This window comes from Galeopterus variegatus, unplaced genomic scaffold (genome assembly GCF_000696425.1).
Source record: "Galeopterus variegatus unplaced genomic scaffold, G_variegatus-3.0.2 Scaffold4801, whole genome shotgun sequence".
In the NCBI taxonomy this organism is placed as follows: domain Eukaryota; kingdom Metazoa; phylum Chordata; class Mammalia; order Dermoptera; family Cynocephalidae; genus Galeopterus; species Galeopterus variegatus.
Genome location: NW_007730912.1, coordinates 131,642 through 147,682, shown reverse-complemented (window position 1 = coordinate 147,682; position 16,041 = coordinate 131,642). Strand labels below are relative to the sequence as shown.

At 37.3% G+C, this 16,041-nt stretch overlaps 1 protein-coding gene across 1 annotated transcript in view; it reads left to right on the top strand.

The window, feature by feature from the left end:
• Positions 1-141: 141 nt before the first annotated feature.
• The window catches only part of FAM208A (family with sequence similarity 208, member A), a 63,294-nt gene continuing 47,394 nt past the window's right edge, over positions 142-16,041 (top strand). The window contains exons 1-7 of the mRNA XM_008588399.1: positions 142-484; positions 8,585-8,730; positions 10,009-10,101; positions 11,306-11,378; positions 12,043-12,134; positions 12,817-12,978; positions 15,002-15,126. Of these exons, the coding sequence (XP_008586621.1) occupies positions 142-484; positions 8,585-8,730; positions 10,009-10,101; positions 11,306-11,378; positions 12,043-12,134; positions 12,817-12,978; positions 15,002-15,126 (1,034 nt within the window). The remainder of the gene's footprint in view (positions 485-8,584; positions 8,731-10,008; positions 10,102-11,305; positions 11,379-12,042; positions 12,135-12,816; positions 12,979-15,001; positions 15,127-16,041) is intronic.

The following is a 16,041-nucleotide window of genomic DNA, read 5'->3' as shown; positions in this document are numbered from 1 at the left end:
GGGGGGGCGGCGCGAGGCCGCGGGGGGGGGGGGGTGGGTGGGCTGAGAACAGCTCTGTGGCGAGGCCGGCCCGCCGCCCCCTCCCCCTACGCCCGTCGACCTTGTGGGCAGAAGCTTCCCGGAGCTCCTCACGCCGGCGCGATGGCGACTGCTGCGGAGACGGAGGCCTCTCCGCCGACGGAGGCCTCTCCGCCGACGGACGCGAGTTGGGAAAGTGGCGGCGGCGGAGACGACGAGATGAAGCAGGCGCTTCCGGAGCTTGAGTCCTCCCCACAAAATGGCGGCGGCCTCAGCATCGCAGAGCCCGGCGGCGGCGCGGGACCTGAGGAGACCGCGGGGGCCGAGGCCGCCCAGAGCCTCAGCCACGAGCAGCCTCAGGACTCCTCTGAGGCAGGCGCGGCCGCTCTGCCCAAAGGCCCCGAAGAGCCCGAAAGGCCTGTTAAGAGGAATTTTCAGATCCCCAGGAAGAGCAGAGAAAAGAAAGGTGGTGCCTCCCTTCTCCCCAACCCCCTTCTCTCTCTCCCCTCCATCTTTTCATTAGAACCTCTCTGTCTCTTCCCACACCCATCCGAGACACGTAAACACGCATGCAGCGCCAGTCGCCTCTCCCCTCACTGCCACGGCCGCCCCGCTGCTGCGCCTGGTGCGAGAGAAAGCGGTGGAACCACGCTCCCCTGCTTCCCCTCTCCCCGTGGAAGCTGGAAGTAGCTCAGGTTGGAAGCTTGTCCGTAAGGCTGCAGCTCCCAGAGAGGAAAGATGGTGCTCGGCGCCCCTCCCTCCCAACCCCTGAAGGCCGAGAAGCTGATGTGTCCTCCTAAGGATGCTTCTGCGGAGTCTCACCATGGAAATAGCCCGTGGCCATGGATTCTGGGGCTCTCTCCAAGGCCATTGCGTTCTGAGGACCACAAGTGCTTCTCCCTGTGGAAATTCTTCATCTATATGTGTCTACTTGAAATTTGCTTGATGTCAGCGTCTTCCCTTATTTAGAAATCCCCATTAGTAGATGTGATCCATGCACACTGTTTTCCATCACACTTCATTTTCATGTAGTTTTTTTGTTTTGGGAGCTTTAGATTAAATAGGTCTCTCTCTTTTTGAATCCAAACTTAGTATGGTTTTCTTTGTAGTTGAAAAGAATGGGAAGGTAGGTTCTTGGTGCAGTAATTTCCCTATGGAAAAATATAATGAGAAGTTAGCTTATGCAAAGAGTCACCAACTTGGTGTTGGAGATGATAGAACTTCAGATTTTAAAAAGTCCATTAGTTTTTGACCCGGGATGGGAACAATTACATTAACTACGTTTGCCTTTTTTAATGTAACTGCCATATTGTGGCTCAGTATGGAGTCAAAGTTTCTAATGGAGATCAAAATTATTATTTTTTCTACTCGTTGAAGTATTATTTCTGACTATCCAGTAATTTCGGATATTCTGGGTTTAGATAATCTTACTCTTTGTCCTGCGTGGTTTAGTTTTTCATGATTTACTTTGGAAAATAGGGATTTTTTATTTGCAGAGAGCTTTTTTGTTGTTTGTAATTTGAATCTAAGAGTATTGACTGAAGCATTGTGCTTCCTCTTTCCATATGCTTAACCAGCTCCATTTGCACAACTGGAATTGTTAGAGCTTTTTATCAGTAATATACACATAAAGTTCATTTCTATTTGGATGACAAAGCCAAGGAAATACTTGGTGTGCGAAACCATGTTGACAAACACGGAGTAAACCTTTGTCCGCTAACATGAAGAGTGTTTTTAGAAGTATCTTTTAAATAAGTAATGTTATTTTAGGGTTCAGAAAGATAATTTTGAAGGTCAAGATTGTCAATTCTTTTCATATATTTAGTCAAGATGATGGTTATAGTCTGTATGAAAAAAGTTAAGATGCCCAGCCTAAATTATCAATTGGTAGAGAATAGGTTGGAAGTACATTCAAATGGGCTTTGGTTATGAGGTAGGAGGTTGAATACTTTTTTTTTTTTTAACTTGATAAAAGCCTTTGTAAGTCTGTTTTCTTTTAGGTTTTACGTGCCTAAGAATATGAACAAACCATGATAAACATTTTACCCTTTGTTAAGACCAGAAAATTGACCTAGAAAACCCTCAAAATTTGGTTTGAAATGTGGAAAGTCAGTTTTTGTGTGTTTTAGATAAACCAATTCCAGAGGTTGCTGTGAAATAGACTTCAGTTGAACACATTTTTATTTATTTATTTATTTATTTTTTAAAAGATGACCGGTAAGGGGATCCTAACCCTTGACTTGGTGTTGTCCGCACCACACTCACCCAGTGAGCTAACCGGCCATCCCTATCTGGGATCCGAACCCGGGGCCTTGGTGTTATCAGCACCGCACTCTCCGGAGTGAGTCTCGGCAGGCCCAGTTGAACACATTTAAAGTGGAGGTAATTAAGGAATTAGGAAATACAAAACCTAGCTGTTTACCCCCCGCTGAGTCTGATACTCCTTGGGGAAAATTTATGGGTTCTGTTTTCACTTAAGAGACAAGGTTGTTACCTTTCACATGTCAGGTTGTGGGTAAGGAAAATTTAGTGGACGTTTTTCATGGTTAGTGAAAATGAGTAATTTTTAACTTGTCTAAATATTTATACACTGAGCAGCAGCTGTTCAAATAGTGCAACAGCAATTTAAGTAAAACTTTTAAAAATTAAATAAGCAGCTATTTTACCATTTTAATTTCCCCAAGCTGAGAGAACTTAGTGCTTAGTGATAGAGTTTAATAGAAAATTTCAACTTTTAATTATTTTTATAAGAAAAAGCATCAGAAACAGTACAGGTGATGCTAGTTTTATACGTCATCCTAACATATCTTGGAAGGCTTGGAAGATAACAGTTATCTCTATGTATAGGATTTGGTTAGGTATTATCAGTTGTGGTCATATGAGTCTTAAGGAATGTTAGATAATTTTCAGTAGATATCTCAGCTTGAAATTTTCAGCATCAAAGGTTCTGTTGCATTCATATTTTAATATAGCAGACCTTTGCCTGCGACTGCTTTACCTATGAAATTTAAAATTAGGACTTGAAATTTTTTTATACTTAAAGGTAAATACGTGAGTATAACTTGTTGACTCAGTTCTTTTTTTGGTCTTGACAATAGCATGACATCCAAAATACTGCCTTTCTAAGTGAGTAATAATATTGGCAAACATGGTGCTTAATAAGTTGTGCTTAATAAACATGATGCTTAATAAAGTTCTAAGCACCTTACATGTATTAACTAAATGTTAACAATTCTGTATGGTAGGTACTCTTCCCTTCCCGTTTTACAGGTGAGGAAACTGAAGTACTGAGAAGTTACGTATCTTGCTCAAGGTCATACAGCTAGTAAATGGAGTTGGAATTTGAACCTAGGTGTAGAGGACTGCTTACCAATACTCAACTGTGTAGCAAGATTTTTTTTTTTTTATAATCCAAGTTTGCTTTTGGTCTGACCTGTTTGTGTTTTTTTGTGTTTTGTTTTTTGACCCTATTAAATTTAGAATATTTAATATGTCTTCATCCATGGAGAATTTTGAGATTCAGAAATTATGTTTACTATATACACATTTGATTAGTACTGACAGATTAAATGACCTATTGACTGGAAGGGTATAAATTTTACTGTTGGGCCGGCCCGTGGCTCACTCGGTAGAGTGCGGTGCTGGTAGCACCAAGGCCCCGGGTTCGGATCCCACATAGGGATGGCCGGTTCGCTCACTGGCTGAGCGTGGTGCTGACAACACCAAGTCAAGGGTTAAGATCCCCTTACCGGTCATCTTTAAAAAAAAAAAAAAAAATTTTACTGTTTTTGAGATGTATTTATTAGTTGGCTATTTCCTATAGTGTAAAGAGTCGTTGTTCTTACATTTGACCAAATTGTAAACTTGCATAGTTAGTAGATGTTGCACTGTTGCCTTCTTTTATTCTATATCTAGTAAGTCGTCAAAAGTTAATTAAAATTGGTAATTGTATTTGATATAATTTTCCCTCCAGAGTTCTTGGGAAAACAGTAGTGATAATTCACTTTCTGGAAGATGTTTATGGGTTAATGTTTTCTGTAGGGTACAGGGGAGTCTCAAAAATTAACTGCTCTTGTGCACTGGTTTCCATACTGGTTTATAGTCCAGGAGAATTAATGACTAATTCTGTGCCCAACCCCTATCTTTTCCCATGGCGTTAGCAGTTGTCTTTTTGAAGATAGGGGCCAGTGTCTCATTCTTAAGGAAACTTACATGGTGTTTAGTAGTTGTATATGGATAACTGGGCTCTGAGAATTATACGTCTCCCTATATAGAAGTAAATGAGCAAGAGAGTCTAGGCAGAACCCAGTCATCCACATAACACGTTTAATAGGTACATATAAATGAAGGTAAAATTTTCTTTGACCTACCTCAGTTCAAAGATGTTTCATATTTGTGCTGGTCTCCCATGATCTGTGCTAGCGTCTTCATTCCTATGTTCAACGTTGGTTTAGAGATGAAACAACCATTCCTAAAGCATTATCTGTAATTTTTTTAGACTGAAGAACAGTGGTTTTCAAAAATATATTAATTATTGTGAAAAACAAGTGGATAGTCATTGTACTATAATCATTAATACCAGTAGACATCAGCTGTGGATTCAGACAGAATTGTAGATCCCCCAACCTATTCTTGCTGTTTCCTCTTCTGTGAATTACTTTTTTTTTTTTTTTTAAAAAAGATGACCGGTAAGGGGATCTCAACCCTTGACTTGGTGTTGTCAGCACCACGCTCAGCCAGTGAGCGAACCGGCCATCCCTATATGGGATCCGAACCGGGGGGCCTTGGTGTTATCAGCACCGCACTCTCCCGAGTGAGCCACGGGCCGGCCCTGTGAATTACTTTAAATCAGGAAACTTCTTTGTTTATACTGCATATAAATTTACTTACATGTTTTGATAGTAGTGGTCCATCTTTTTTATTTTAAAAGTTTAGCTTGTTTTTATATATGTATATATATAATTTCATTATAACATAATACAAAAAAATCTTCATTAACACTAAATTGTTAAAATTACTTGAGGGAAATGTTCCTTTGATTAAGGGACCAACCTGCTGTTTGATGAACTAAATTTTGTATGTTGCCAGTAATTAAAAAAAAATTGATGATAGTATGACTGGGAGTCAGGAGATATGAATTCTAGTTTTGGTTTTATGATACTATCAGTTTCTTCATCTGAACTGTAAATCATCAAGTGCCCTTCTAAATCTGTGTTCTTTAATCCCATAAAATACACATTTATAATAAGTTTTTCAATAGGGAAACCTTGTATAAGAAATGAACTGAGCCATCTTTTTGACATGCATTTAATGGAAGTCCTTTAAATAAGCAAAATATGTTTCTTAATGTGTGAAAGAACTTCTATTGCTACTGCCATTTACCTTTATAAACCAAAAAAGGGTGTTTTGACTTGGCCATGTATCCCTTTAGGAAAATTACAGTTAGAAAAAATATTTAAGAGATTTGAAGACATAAGAGGGTAGAAAGCGTAGTCTCTAATTTTTCATTCTGTAGCAAATTTCCCATGCATAAACGTTCTACATGGTTTCCTGGTCTATAAAATGAGGAAACAATCATATTTTTCTAGCTCTTGACATGATTGGAGACTTCCAGCTCTGATACCCACACACATCTTTTATTTTACTTATAATTAAAAATATAGATTTGGAGGCAGACAGCTTGAATTTGAATCCTAGCTGCCTTATTCATTCGTTAACTGAACCCTTGGGCCAAGTTAACTGTTATCTGTCCGGGTTCACTTGAGAAATGGACATTTTGAACTACTTAGGGTGGTTTTGGTGATTAAATGAGATAATGCATGTAAAGCTCATACAGTATTTGAAAAGTGGTGATGGTGGGTAGACCATTAGTGTTTAGACTCGTAAACTGTCAGAATCCAGAGAACTGTGTATTGGATACTGTCTTCCCTCAAATAATGACTTGTAATTGAGATTATGATGTATGTTTCCTTTAAAAGAAGTGATGAGATATATCGATCAGGGTATATGCAGTGCTAAGAGATGTCTTACTAAGGACATAAAATTACTAAGAACCAACAGGGAATGTACATTCAGAACATGAAATTAACTAAATTTCTAAACTGCCATTACCAGCACATTGATTTGAAATCCTTAAAAGTAGTTGTAGCATAATTTTATTTTTGTGAAGCTGCTGATGCATTTGAAAGACAAAATACCCAGGACTTAGGTATTTATTGTTATACCTAAAGTCCTACACCTTTTTCTGTATTTTCATTTGCAACAGTTTTTTTTCTGGGCTGCCGGTTAGCTCAATTGGTGGAACGTGGTGCTGACACCAAGGTCAAGGGTTCTGGTCACCTTACTGGCCGTTGCCCAGAAAAGAAAAAAAAATTTTTTCCCTTGTTGACAGTCTTCTTGAGTACAAATATTTGACATAACTCCATGGGATATTGCTTTGGAATGAAATGGAAATGTTAAGTACTTTTTAAAGAATAATTTGAATGTTAACTTATGCAAATTTATGTGGTTTATTTTTAAACTTTATTTATTTATTTATTTATTTTTTAAAAGATGACCGGTAAGGGGATCTTAACCCTTGACTTGGTGTTGTCAGCACCATGCTCAGCCCGTGAGCGAACCGGCCATCCCTATATGGGATCTGAACCCGGGGCCTTGGTGTTATCAGCACTGTACTCTCCCAAGTGAGCCACGGGCTGGCCCATTATTTTTTAACTTTAGATTGATGGTGGAAGTAGTTTTGGGGCAGCTTAACTAAGGAAAATAGTTTCTTTTATGTAGACTTGTAAAATTTCATAGAAATTGAAGCCATATGATTCTTCTTTTTTTTTTTTTTAAAAGATGACCGGTAAGGGGATCTTAACCCTTGACTTGGTGTTGTCAGCACCACGCCCAGCCAGTGAGCGAACCGGCCATCCCTATATGGGATCCGAACCCACGGCGGGAGTGCGCCACGGGCTCGGCCCACTCAATAGATTATTGAGTGTTGATGTGCTACAAATTTGATTTTAGGACGCTTTGTGTTTGGTAGTGTTGGTCTATTTGAGTGCTTTATTTTTTGATCTTATACCCAGTCAGTATCTTTTTTATTGCATTTCAATAACTTGAATTTTTTAGGGTGCAATCCTGAAGTAGTGGTAACCATTTTTTGTATACACGTCTCTCACTGAAAACTACATTTTTACAGACACATGGTTTGGTAAATGAATGGATGAATGGATATATTGTTTGCCATCACGTCCTTTAAAGTATATACAGTATATGTAACTATAGAAAATAAAGTGGAAGCTGCTTATTTATGAGTTAACTGCCATCTATTACCTTGACGAACATGTACAAGTAGAATATGATTTCAGTAGTGGCCCAACAGTATCTTGACTGATGTTTGTTGACCCTTATTAAATAGTGTCTTGAAAAAAATTAAGGTAATAGATTATAACATAGTTTCTATGAATAGTTCTTTCTGTAGTGAAAAATAAGTGATTCCTTTTTTTTTTTTTTTCCTTTTTGTCTTTTTTCGTGACCGGCAACGGATCGCAACCCTCAGTGTCGCGCCCATACCGGACCGGGACCGGCCACGGGATCGCAACCCTCGGTGTTGCTCCCGCCCCTCGCTCAGCCAGTGAGCGGCTGGTCTGTATGTGGGATCCGAACCCTCGGCGGGGGCGCCACCGCGCTTCCCAAGCAGCGCAGTATAGCAGTGCGCCACCGGGCCGGCCCGTGATTCCTTTTTGATTGGGGAAAATTTCATATGTACCGATTTTATTTTTGAAATTTAATAATAAAATATTTCACATATAAAGTAGAAATTTGAGATTATCAGACCAATATGCTCAAAGAACAGATTGGATATTTGACTTAAGTGTTTTTAAAATTAAATGGGATGTAAAATGGTTGGGGACACGGGGAATAAAAACTTAACCATTTTACTATGCACCAGATGCTGTGCTTAGAGCTTTTTCCATGTGTTGTCTCGTGTATAGTGTGTGGCATATAGTGGTTATTAGGATAGCTGGAGTTCTCCATTTTACACACTACAACTAGCCAGCTCACTACTACTTTATAATGATAATACAAGAAGCTATTTGGGTACATCATATTTTACTTCCAACTTTAGTATTAAACACAGTCATTACATAGACGTGTAAGTGTCTTAAATGTTGTTATGCTTTCATTTATGGTGTAAGCATTTAGTTTGCTGAAATACGTGGTCTTAGGCATACTTTCTCAATGTAATGTAAAATAGGAGTTGAGACAAGTTGAGGATATGCGTAGATTTGTATGAGACTGCAAGCAATCTAGGTTGCCTAATTGTAGCGTCCCTAAGGTTTGCAAAATTGCAACCCCCTTATGTGCATGTATAATGCCATATCCTCATTGCTGAAGGAACTGGTCAGTGTAGGCAGCTGGTTTTAATTTTTCTTCAGTAAGTTAGTATCTCATTGGCATGTCACAAAATAAGATAGGCTTGATGCCTTTTTCACTTTATTTAAAGTCAGATTAACCTACAAAAATACGAGAAGCTACATTTAAGATGGAGTAATCTTAATAATGTTTTTTATTTTAGCACTTTTCCAGCCATTAAATCCAGGCTCTCGAGAATTTGAAGATGTTTTAAATATTCTCCATTCATCTTACCTTGAACCAACCTCGGTAACAAATTTTAACTACAAACGTGCTTGCTTGATACATAACGAGCTTTTGGAAAAGGAGGTATGTTTTAAATGGTATTTATTGTAAGCTTTTCAGAACTCTTTTAACGGCCTGGAAAAAAAAATCCTTTTCTCTAGAAATACTAAAGATTTTAGGAGAGCCAAATTATGGAAGGGAAAAACAAGTCTTAAAGATGCCTTTAGACTTGTTTTTTTTTCCCCCCTAAACATTGGTGCTATAGCATTATGTTTATCTGCTCCGTGAAATTCTTAAATGTGTAATTTTGTAAAATAACATCTTTCCTGAAAATGAATCTAAAGCATAGGGATAGCTTACTGTTATAATGGTTTAATTGTAAATTCATATTAAGGCTTTTTGCTCTTTCATTTATTTTGAGTACATGTTAATTTAACTAAATGCCTAAATTGGAAGATAGTTAATGAAATCAAATGTGTATTTTTTTTTTTAGAATATGCTTAATTATTCCTGCAATTATTGCCTGGTGGCTGGATTGTGTTAATATCATTAGTGGATAATACAAATCTTTTCCATGAACTTTTTGAAGTACCCTCATGTTAATTTTATCTTTTTACAAGTTGGTTAGCCAAGTGCAATCCAAATTTAACTTTGAAAGGATCCCTAAAAGGCATTAATGTTATTGGCTCCCAGAGAATATTTAAATCTTGGTAGTTTGATGTAGTTTCATGGTGTAATAGCAATTATTTGTTAATTTTATATGAAAATTTAGACTGAAGATTCATTAGTTATATTATTGAAGAGCAGTAATGTCTGAATACTGAATATAAAATGTTAGATTTTTAATATATATTTGTTTGTACCTAAAAGTGGAAGTCAGCAGTTTAAGATGACTTACAGTTCAGAGTACTTTGACCAAGTTATTCTTTTATCCTGTTAATGTATATGAAGCACATCTTATGTGCTTGACATTGAGAATACAGTTATAAAGAAATGAACATTTTTCCTTGTCCTAATTGAGGTTATAGTCTAGCAGTTGGTCATTTAAATCACCTACTGTATGCAGTACACCATATTAAGTAAAGTGGGAGATACAAAGAACTAAAACATGAATTTATAATCTATGGGAGAGTTGGAGTATGGTAAAAATTTAATAGAAATTCAGCTAAAGTTGATAAACATTAGGTGCATATTTGATTATTGCATGGGTAAAGAGCTAGTTAAAATGGGAAAAACTGAAGGGCAGAAAGTACAGGGAGAGAAAAGATAGGTATGGGATTTTTTGGAAAAAATTCTTGAAACTCTTACCTTGAAAAATGTAGTCACATGCTGAGGAGTTGTTATAGATTTGATTTTATTTAGTTTACAGAAAAGCGAAGAGAACTGAAGTTTGATGGTCGTTTAGATAAGGAACTTTCAGAATCCTATGCATTTCTGATGGTTGATCGATATCAGGTGAGTTAGCCTATTTTATAAAAGAATTTAAAGATTTTCCATTGTAAGTTATGGATTTTGCAATTCAACAGTACACTTGCTAATTAGAAACTAACTTTTTTTGATGTAAGTGAAAGAAATGAAGATGTTTCATTGTTTCATAATTTGCTTTTCAAATGTTCTCATTTTTTCTCTGACCAATTCTATTTTCTTCCCCTAGAAAGTGCTTTTGGTAATTCTTTTCCCTTTATTAAAAAAAGATTATCCTTGGGCTGGCTGGTTAGCTCAGTTAGTTAGAGCACAGCCTTATATAACACCAAGGTCAGGGGTTCAGATCCCCCTATCAGCCAGCTGCCAAAAAAAGAGAAAAAAAAAAAAGATTATCCTCAGTGCTGGTTGGTTTGCCCAGTTGGTTAGAGCTCAGTGTTTTAACACCAAGGTCAAGGGTTTGGATCCTTGTACCAGCCAGCCACCAAAAGAAAAAAAAAATTATTTTCTATATTGTTGATTAAATGTGCTGTACTTGGAAACGTTTTTTCCCCTTTTATTGAAGAAGTTTAGGTGGGCTTGCTTTCTCTTTAATATCTACTGGTTCTAATTCTCTCTAAATGGTTATATGTGAGTGGCACGAATTTAGAGTATCTGTCATACCTAGCATAAAGAAAAATGGATTTCAGATATAGTTACTTTGTTTTTTTTTAAAAGATGACCGGTAAGGGGATCTTAACCCTTGACTTGGTGTTGTCAGCACCACACTCACCCAGTGAGCTAACCGGCCATCCCTATATGGGATCCGAACCTGTGGCCTTGGTGTTATCAGCACTGCACTCTCCCGAGTGAGCCACAGGCCAGCCCAGATATAGTTACTTTGTTTTTTTTTAAAAGATGACCGGTAAGGGGATCTTAACCCTTGACTTGGTGTTGTCAGCACCACACTCACCCAGTGAGCTAACCGGCCATCCCTATATGGGATCCGAACCTGTGGCCTTGGTGTTATCAGCACTGCACTCTCCCGAGTGAGCCACAGGCCAGCCCAGATATAGTTACTTTGGAAGCATTGTTAGTTTCACAACGATACAGTCATAAACTGGCATATATGTGAAATTTCTGTAATGTAGAATATATGTAGTTTAGAAGCTTGGATTTTATTTAGAACAAGTTTACAAATTATCTTTTTATGTTTTTAATGTTATGATTGCAAGATGAAGTGTTTTGTTTATTTTAGGTTCAAAGCATATGTGAGAAAGGATTACATGTGGGCCAGTCCAAAATAACAATTCTCGGTAGTCCTTCCAGAGGTAATCTTTTTTTCTTTTTCATTTATATATATCTACTATTAAGTTGCCATTTAAAAATATATTAAGTATATTTTTAATATATTTACAACTTATAATATATTTATAATTATCCTATAATTTTGCTGCAGTCTTTATAATTAAATTCATGTATGCTTTATTGTATTCCCAGAAAAGGAGACTAGTCTTAGGTTCTTTTTTTTTTTTTTGGTGACCAGTAAAGGGATCGCAACCCTTAGCGTGGTGTCGCCCGCACCGTGCTCAGCCAGTGAGCGCACCGGCCATCCTTATATAGGATCCGAACCTGTGGCCTCAGCGCTCCCAGCGCTGCACTCTCCTGAGTGAGCCACAGGGCGGGCCCAAGGTTCTGAAATGTAAAACCAGTTTTGTCTTTTGTTTCTGATTTTTCATACTTCATATTGATCGAAGATTACTTTTTAAAAAAAATCTTATTTTTGTCCTAGCTATTTTGCAAAATGTAATTAGTTTCATATTTTTTCTGGTTTTATTTTTGCTTTGGTTAGATATCAGTTATCTTTACTGTCCTTAAATTTCTTTAGAAAGTTGTCATACTGTTTATCTCTTTTATTATTAAGTTAAATATTTGAGTTTTTTTTGTATTCTTGTCCTACTTATTCAAATTCTTTAATTTTTCCTTCTTTACTAGGTGTGTATCTTTCTAGGTATGCTGATTTATTACAAGCTAATCCTTTGGAAGCTGGGGCAATTGGTGATGTTGTTATTTTTAAAATAATGAAGGTAATTTTAACTTACGTTTTACGTATTAAAGACATTTGATTTGAATTTGAATTCTAGTTGACCCCAAGTAGAAGTTTGACTAAAAGTCTGTGTTTGCTGGTATTTAGTATATAATGATACTTTTGAGAGTGGTTTGTCATGTTTGATTTAAGCTAACTGTATTTAAGAGTTTGTTTTCCTTTTCAAGAAAAGAATGAGGAAAAAAGGGTAATATGTAGATAATGTGATTTAGGTTAGTGAAGAGTGTTGTGAATATATTTCTACTTATCTGTTACTAAATAAATTTAAACATCTTTTTTTTATGGTTGATTTTTTTCTTAGTGCCTTATTTATTTATTTATTTTATTTTTTTCAAAGATGACTGGTAAGGGGATCTTAACCATTGACTTGGTGTTGTCAGCACCACGCTCTCCCAAGTGAGCAACCAGCCATCCCTAGATAGGGATCCAAACCCTTGGCCTTGGTGTTATCAGCACCACACTCTCCCAAGTGAGCCATGGGCTGGCCCTCTTAGTGCTTTAATATTGGTGAAAAGTATTGGGTACTAACTTTATTACCAGGTATTACAGGAAAATAATTATTGGTATAGGTGATTTATATTCAAAGAAGTATTCTATAATATTAATATTATATAATCAATAACTAGGTTTTGGTGTGTACTTAAATGTTTTCTATATTTTAGGGTAAAATAAAGAGTATATACGACCCCATGGGTGTAAAAAGTTTGGAATCTATGTTAAATAAAAGTGCTTTGGACCCCACACCAAAGCATGAATGTCACATGTCAAAGAATGCCAATAGAGTTACATCACTTTGGGCTTACAGAGCCTATGAGCTTACTCAGGTAGGTGCTTGGATCCATTTTAATGTTATGACCTCATATCTGTTTGTTACCAAATCCTTTAAAATGTCCCCGTTTCAGTTCCCTCTGCCACCACATTAGTCTAGACACTGGTTTCTATATATCACTGCTAGACTCCAGTGTCTCTCACTCCTGTAGTTCAGTGTTTCCGAGATGGTACTTCAAGCCTACGGGGTAATATTAAGACTCCTTAGTCTAGCTCTCTCTGCTTGTTGACTGTGACCTCCAGCCTGGTTTTTGTGATCACTGCCTTCAACATACCTCATTTCATTTTGAAACCTTGGCTTTTCCTGGCCTAGAAAGATCATCTACCTAATAAAAAAAAAAATACTACTCATCTTTCAAGGTAAAGTTGAAGCCCCTTGAAATAATCTTAATTCATAACATTTTGTACTATTGATTTGATATTTTCTTTTTATTAGCTTTTTTTTTTTTTTCTGACCAGTAAGGGGATCACAACCCTCGGCATGGTGTTGTCTGCCACGCTCAGCCAGTGAGCACACCGGCTATCCCTATATAGGATCTGAACCTGCGGCCTCACTGCTACCAGCCGCTGCGCTCTCTGAGTGAGCCAAGGGGCCGGCTCTTATTAGCTTTTTTAAGATGCAGATTTAGAATTAAATTTTTAAGCTTTATTCAGGAGTAATTGATACGTAGTAAACTATACATATTTAAAAGTGTAATATTTGATGAATTTCAGTGTTATGTTTTTATGTGAGGTTTGACTACAAAGTAATGTTATTCTTTTTAACAGATGTGTACAAAACCTATATATCCAAACGGGTTATATGTGGAAAGTGGTGATGTTAACCTCCGTGGAAATGTTTTTTCTTTTTTTAGTTTTTACTTCATTTATGTAAAATAAAATTTATTCTTGCTCTTTTCTTTTTGGGGGGTGGGGTGGGGGGTGGGCTAGCTAGCTGGTACAGGGATCAAACCCTCTCCTCTTTTTGAAATGTCTCAGTGGGGAAGACCTATTATAGGGCTTTTAGCCAAAATTATATTCACCATTGTCACCTGGAGCTGATTCATTCGATTATCTTTTAGATACTAGTAGTATTGATAGACATGAGGTATAACTATCAAGTAATTACTGTTTTTTTTAAGCGGACTTATAAACTGGCTTTATGTTTCAGAATAACTTCCAGGCATTTTTAGAGCAATAGCAACATTATTAAAATCAATAATTTCCCAGGGGAATGGACTTTAAAGGACAATGCTGCTTTGTCTGTAAACTCAGGCATTCTTTTTAAAGGAAATCTCTGGTCTGTAAAACCCTAGTCTAATGAATGGGGAGAATAGGTGAAGTGGAGAGGCTGATAGGTAGTAGGAAGAGGGTGAACAATCTTTATCACCTGTTTGTATTCTTTTCCACATCTCTTTTGCTGGTTTGTTTGTAGTTGGAGCCCAGACGTGTTTTTCTTTGAAATAATAAGCAAAATGGTAGTTAGGTTTGATTGAGATTGTGTCCTTTAGAATTTTATGTTCTGTGTCAAGTTGGCTATTCTTGACTGACCTGGGCTCCACTGAGCTTATGCTCCATTTGTAATATTTTTATTAGGAAATCCTGTTGCACATTTGCAATGGTCAGCTCTTCAGAAGTAAACTTTTGCAGTACCCAATAGTACACAGGGATCTGATACACATAGAAACACAATATTTTGTGTCACAACATGAATATAAAGTGCACATTATCTTAGTTAAATTGACAGGCAGAGCTTAAAGACATTTTCTTTTTTTTTTTTAAAAGATGACCGGTAAGGGGATCTTAACCCTTGACTTGGTGTTGTCAGCACCACGCTCAGCCAGTTAGCGAACCGGCCATCCCTATGTGGGATCCGAACCCGGGGCCTTGGTGTTATTAGCACCGCACTCTACCGAGTGAGCCACGGGCCGGCCCTTAAAGACATTTTCTATCAGAGGTGCTTAAATGGTTTTATATTTATCAAAAGTCAGGAGTTCTTGCCTTCTTAAATAAGTTAATATTTTGTTTTTTTATTTTTAGTATTATTTTTATGAGTATGGCTTTGATGAACTAAGGCAAAGACCAAGACATGTTTGTCCATATGCAGTTGTGTCATTTATTTACAAAGACGATATACAAACTCCGAAGTTTGTATCTTCATCAAGGTAAGACTTAGGAGTTTAGACTTCATCCAAATTAATATTATATAACAGGTCCTGTGCTGCTGAATTAGGAGGACCACTTTGTTTCCTTCCTTTTTTTTTTTTTAACGTCCCTTGAAATTAATTGGATACTTGGGTGTTCATGATGACTTTTAAAATGTCAATGTGAAGGACAAATTATGTGGAAATACAAAGTAAAATTTACTTAAATCTCATCTGGTGAACCTTTTTGTCTTGGTATTGAAAGTTGAGTCAATGGCAGTTTTTAAAAGTGAAATTTTGTGTATTAGTTCCCCTGGAAATGGGGAGCCATAGCCCCCCACCTCAAACCAATTAAATCAAATATTTAGTGGGCATCCTAGGCATTGGTAAAAGCTTCCAGGTGATTCTGATTTTCAATTAGTTTTGAGTATTGTTGATGATTTCTTACAAGCTCTAATATAAGGTGACCAAATACAAAGCATTTTACCTTTTTTTTCCCCCATGTGGTGATGCCAGAAAATGTTTTAGCTAAATGGAATAAGTAAATTTATAGGGATGTAGGTAAAATGGTGAAATGTCTACTTATTTTTGCTTTGAGTACCTGCACATACTTGTATTTAGAGTCACATGATAGCTATAGATTTGGAAATACTGCTGTTTTTATTTATTTTATTTTTATTTTTATTTTTTTGTCCTTTTTGTGACCGGCTGCACCGCACTCAGCCAGTGAGCGCATCGCACCGGCCATCCCTACATAGGATCCGAACCCGGAGCGCTGCCACGCTCAGCGCCGCACTGTCCCGAGTGCGCCACGGGCTCGGCCCAATACTGCTGTTTTTATTTTTTTTTTTTATTTTATTTTATTTTTTTTTTAAAAGATGACCGGTAAGGGGATCTTAACCCTTGACTTGGTGTTGTCAGCACCACGCTCACCCA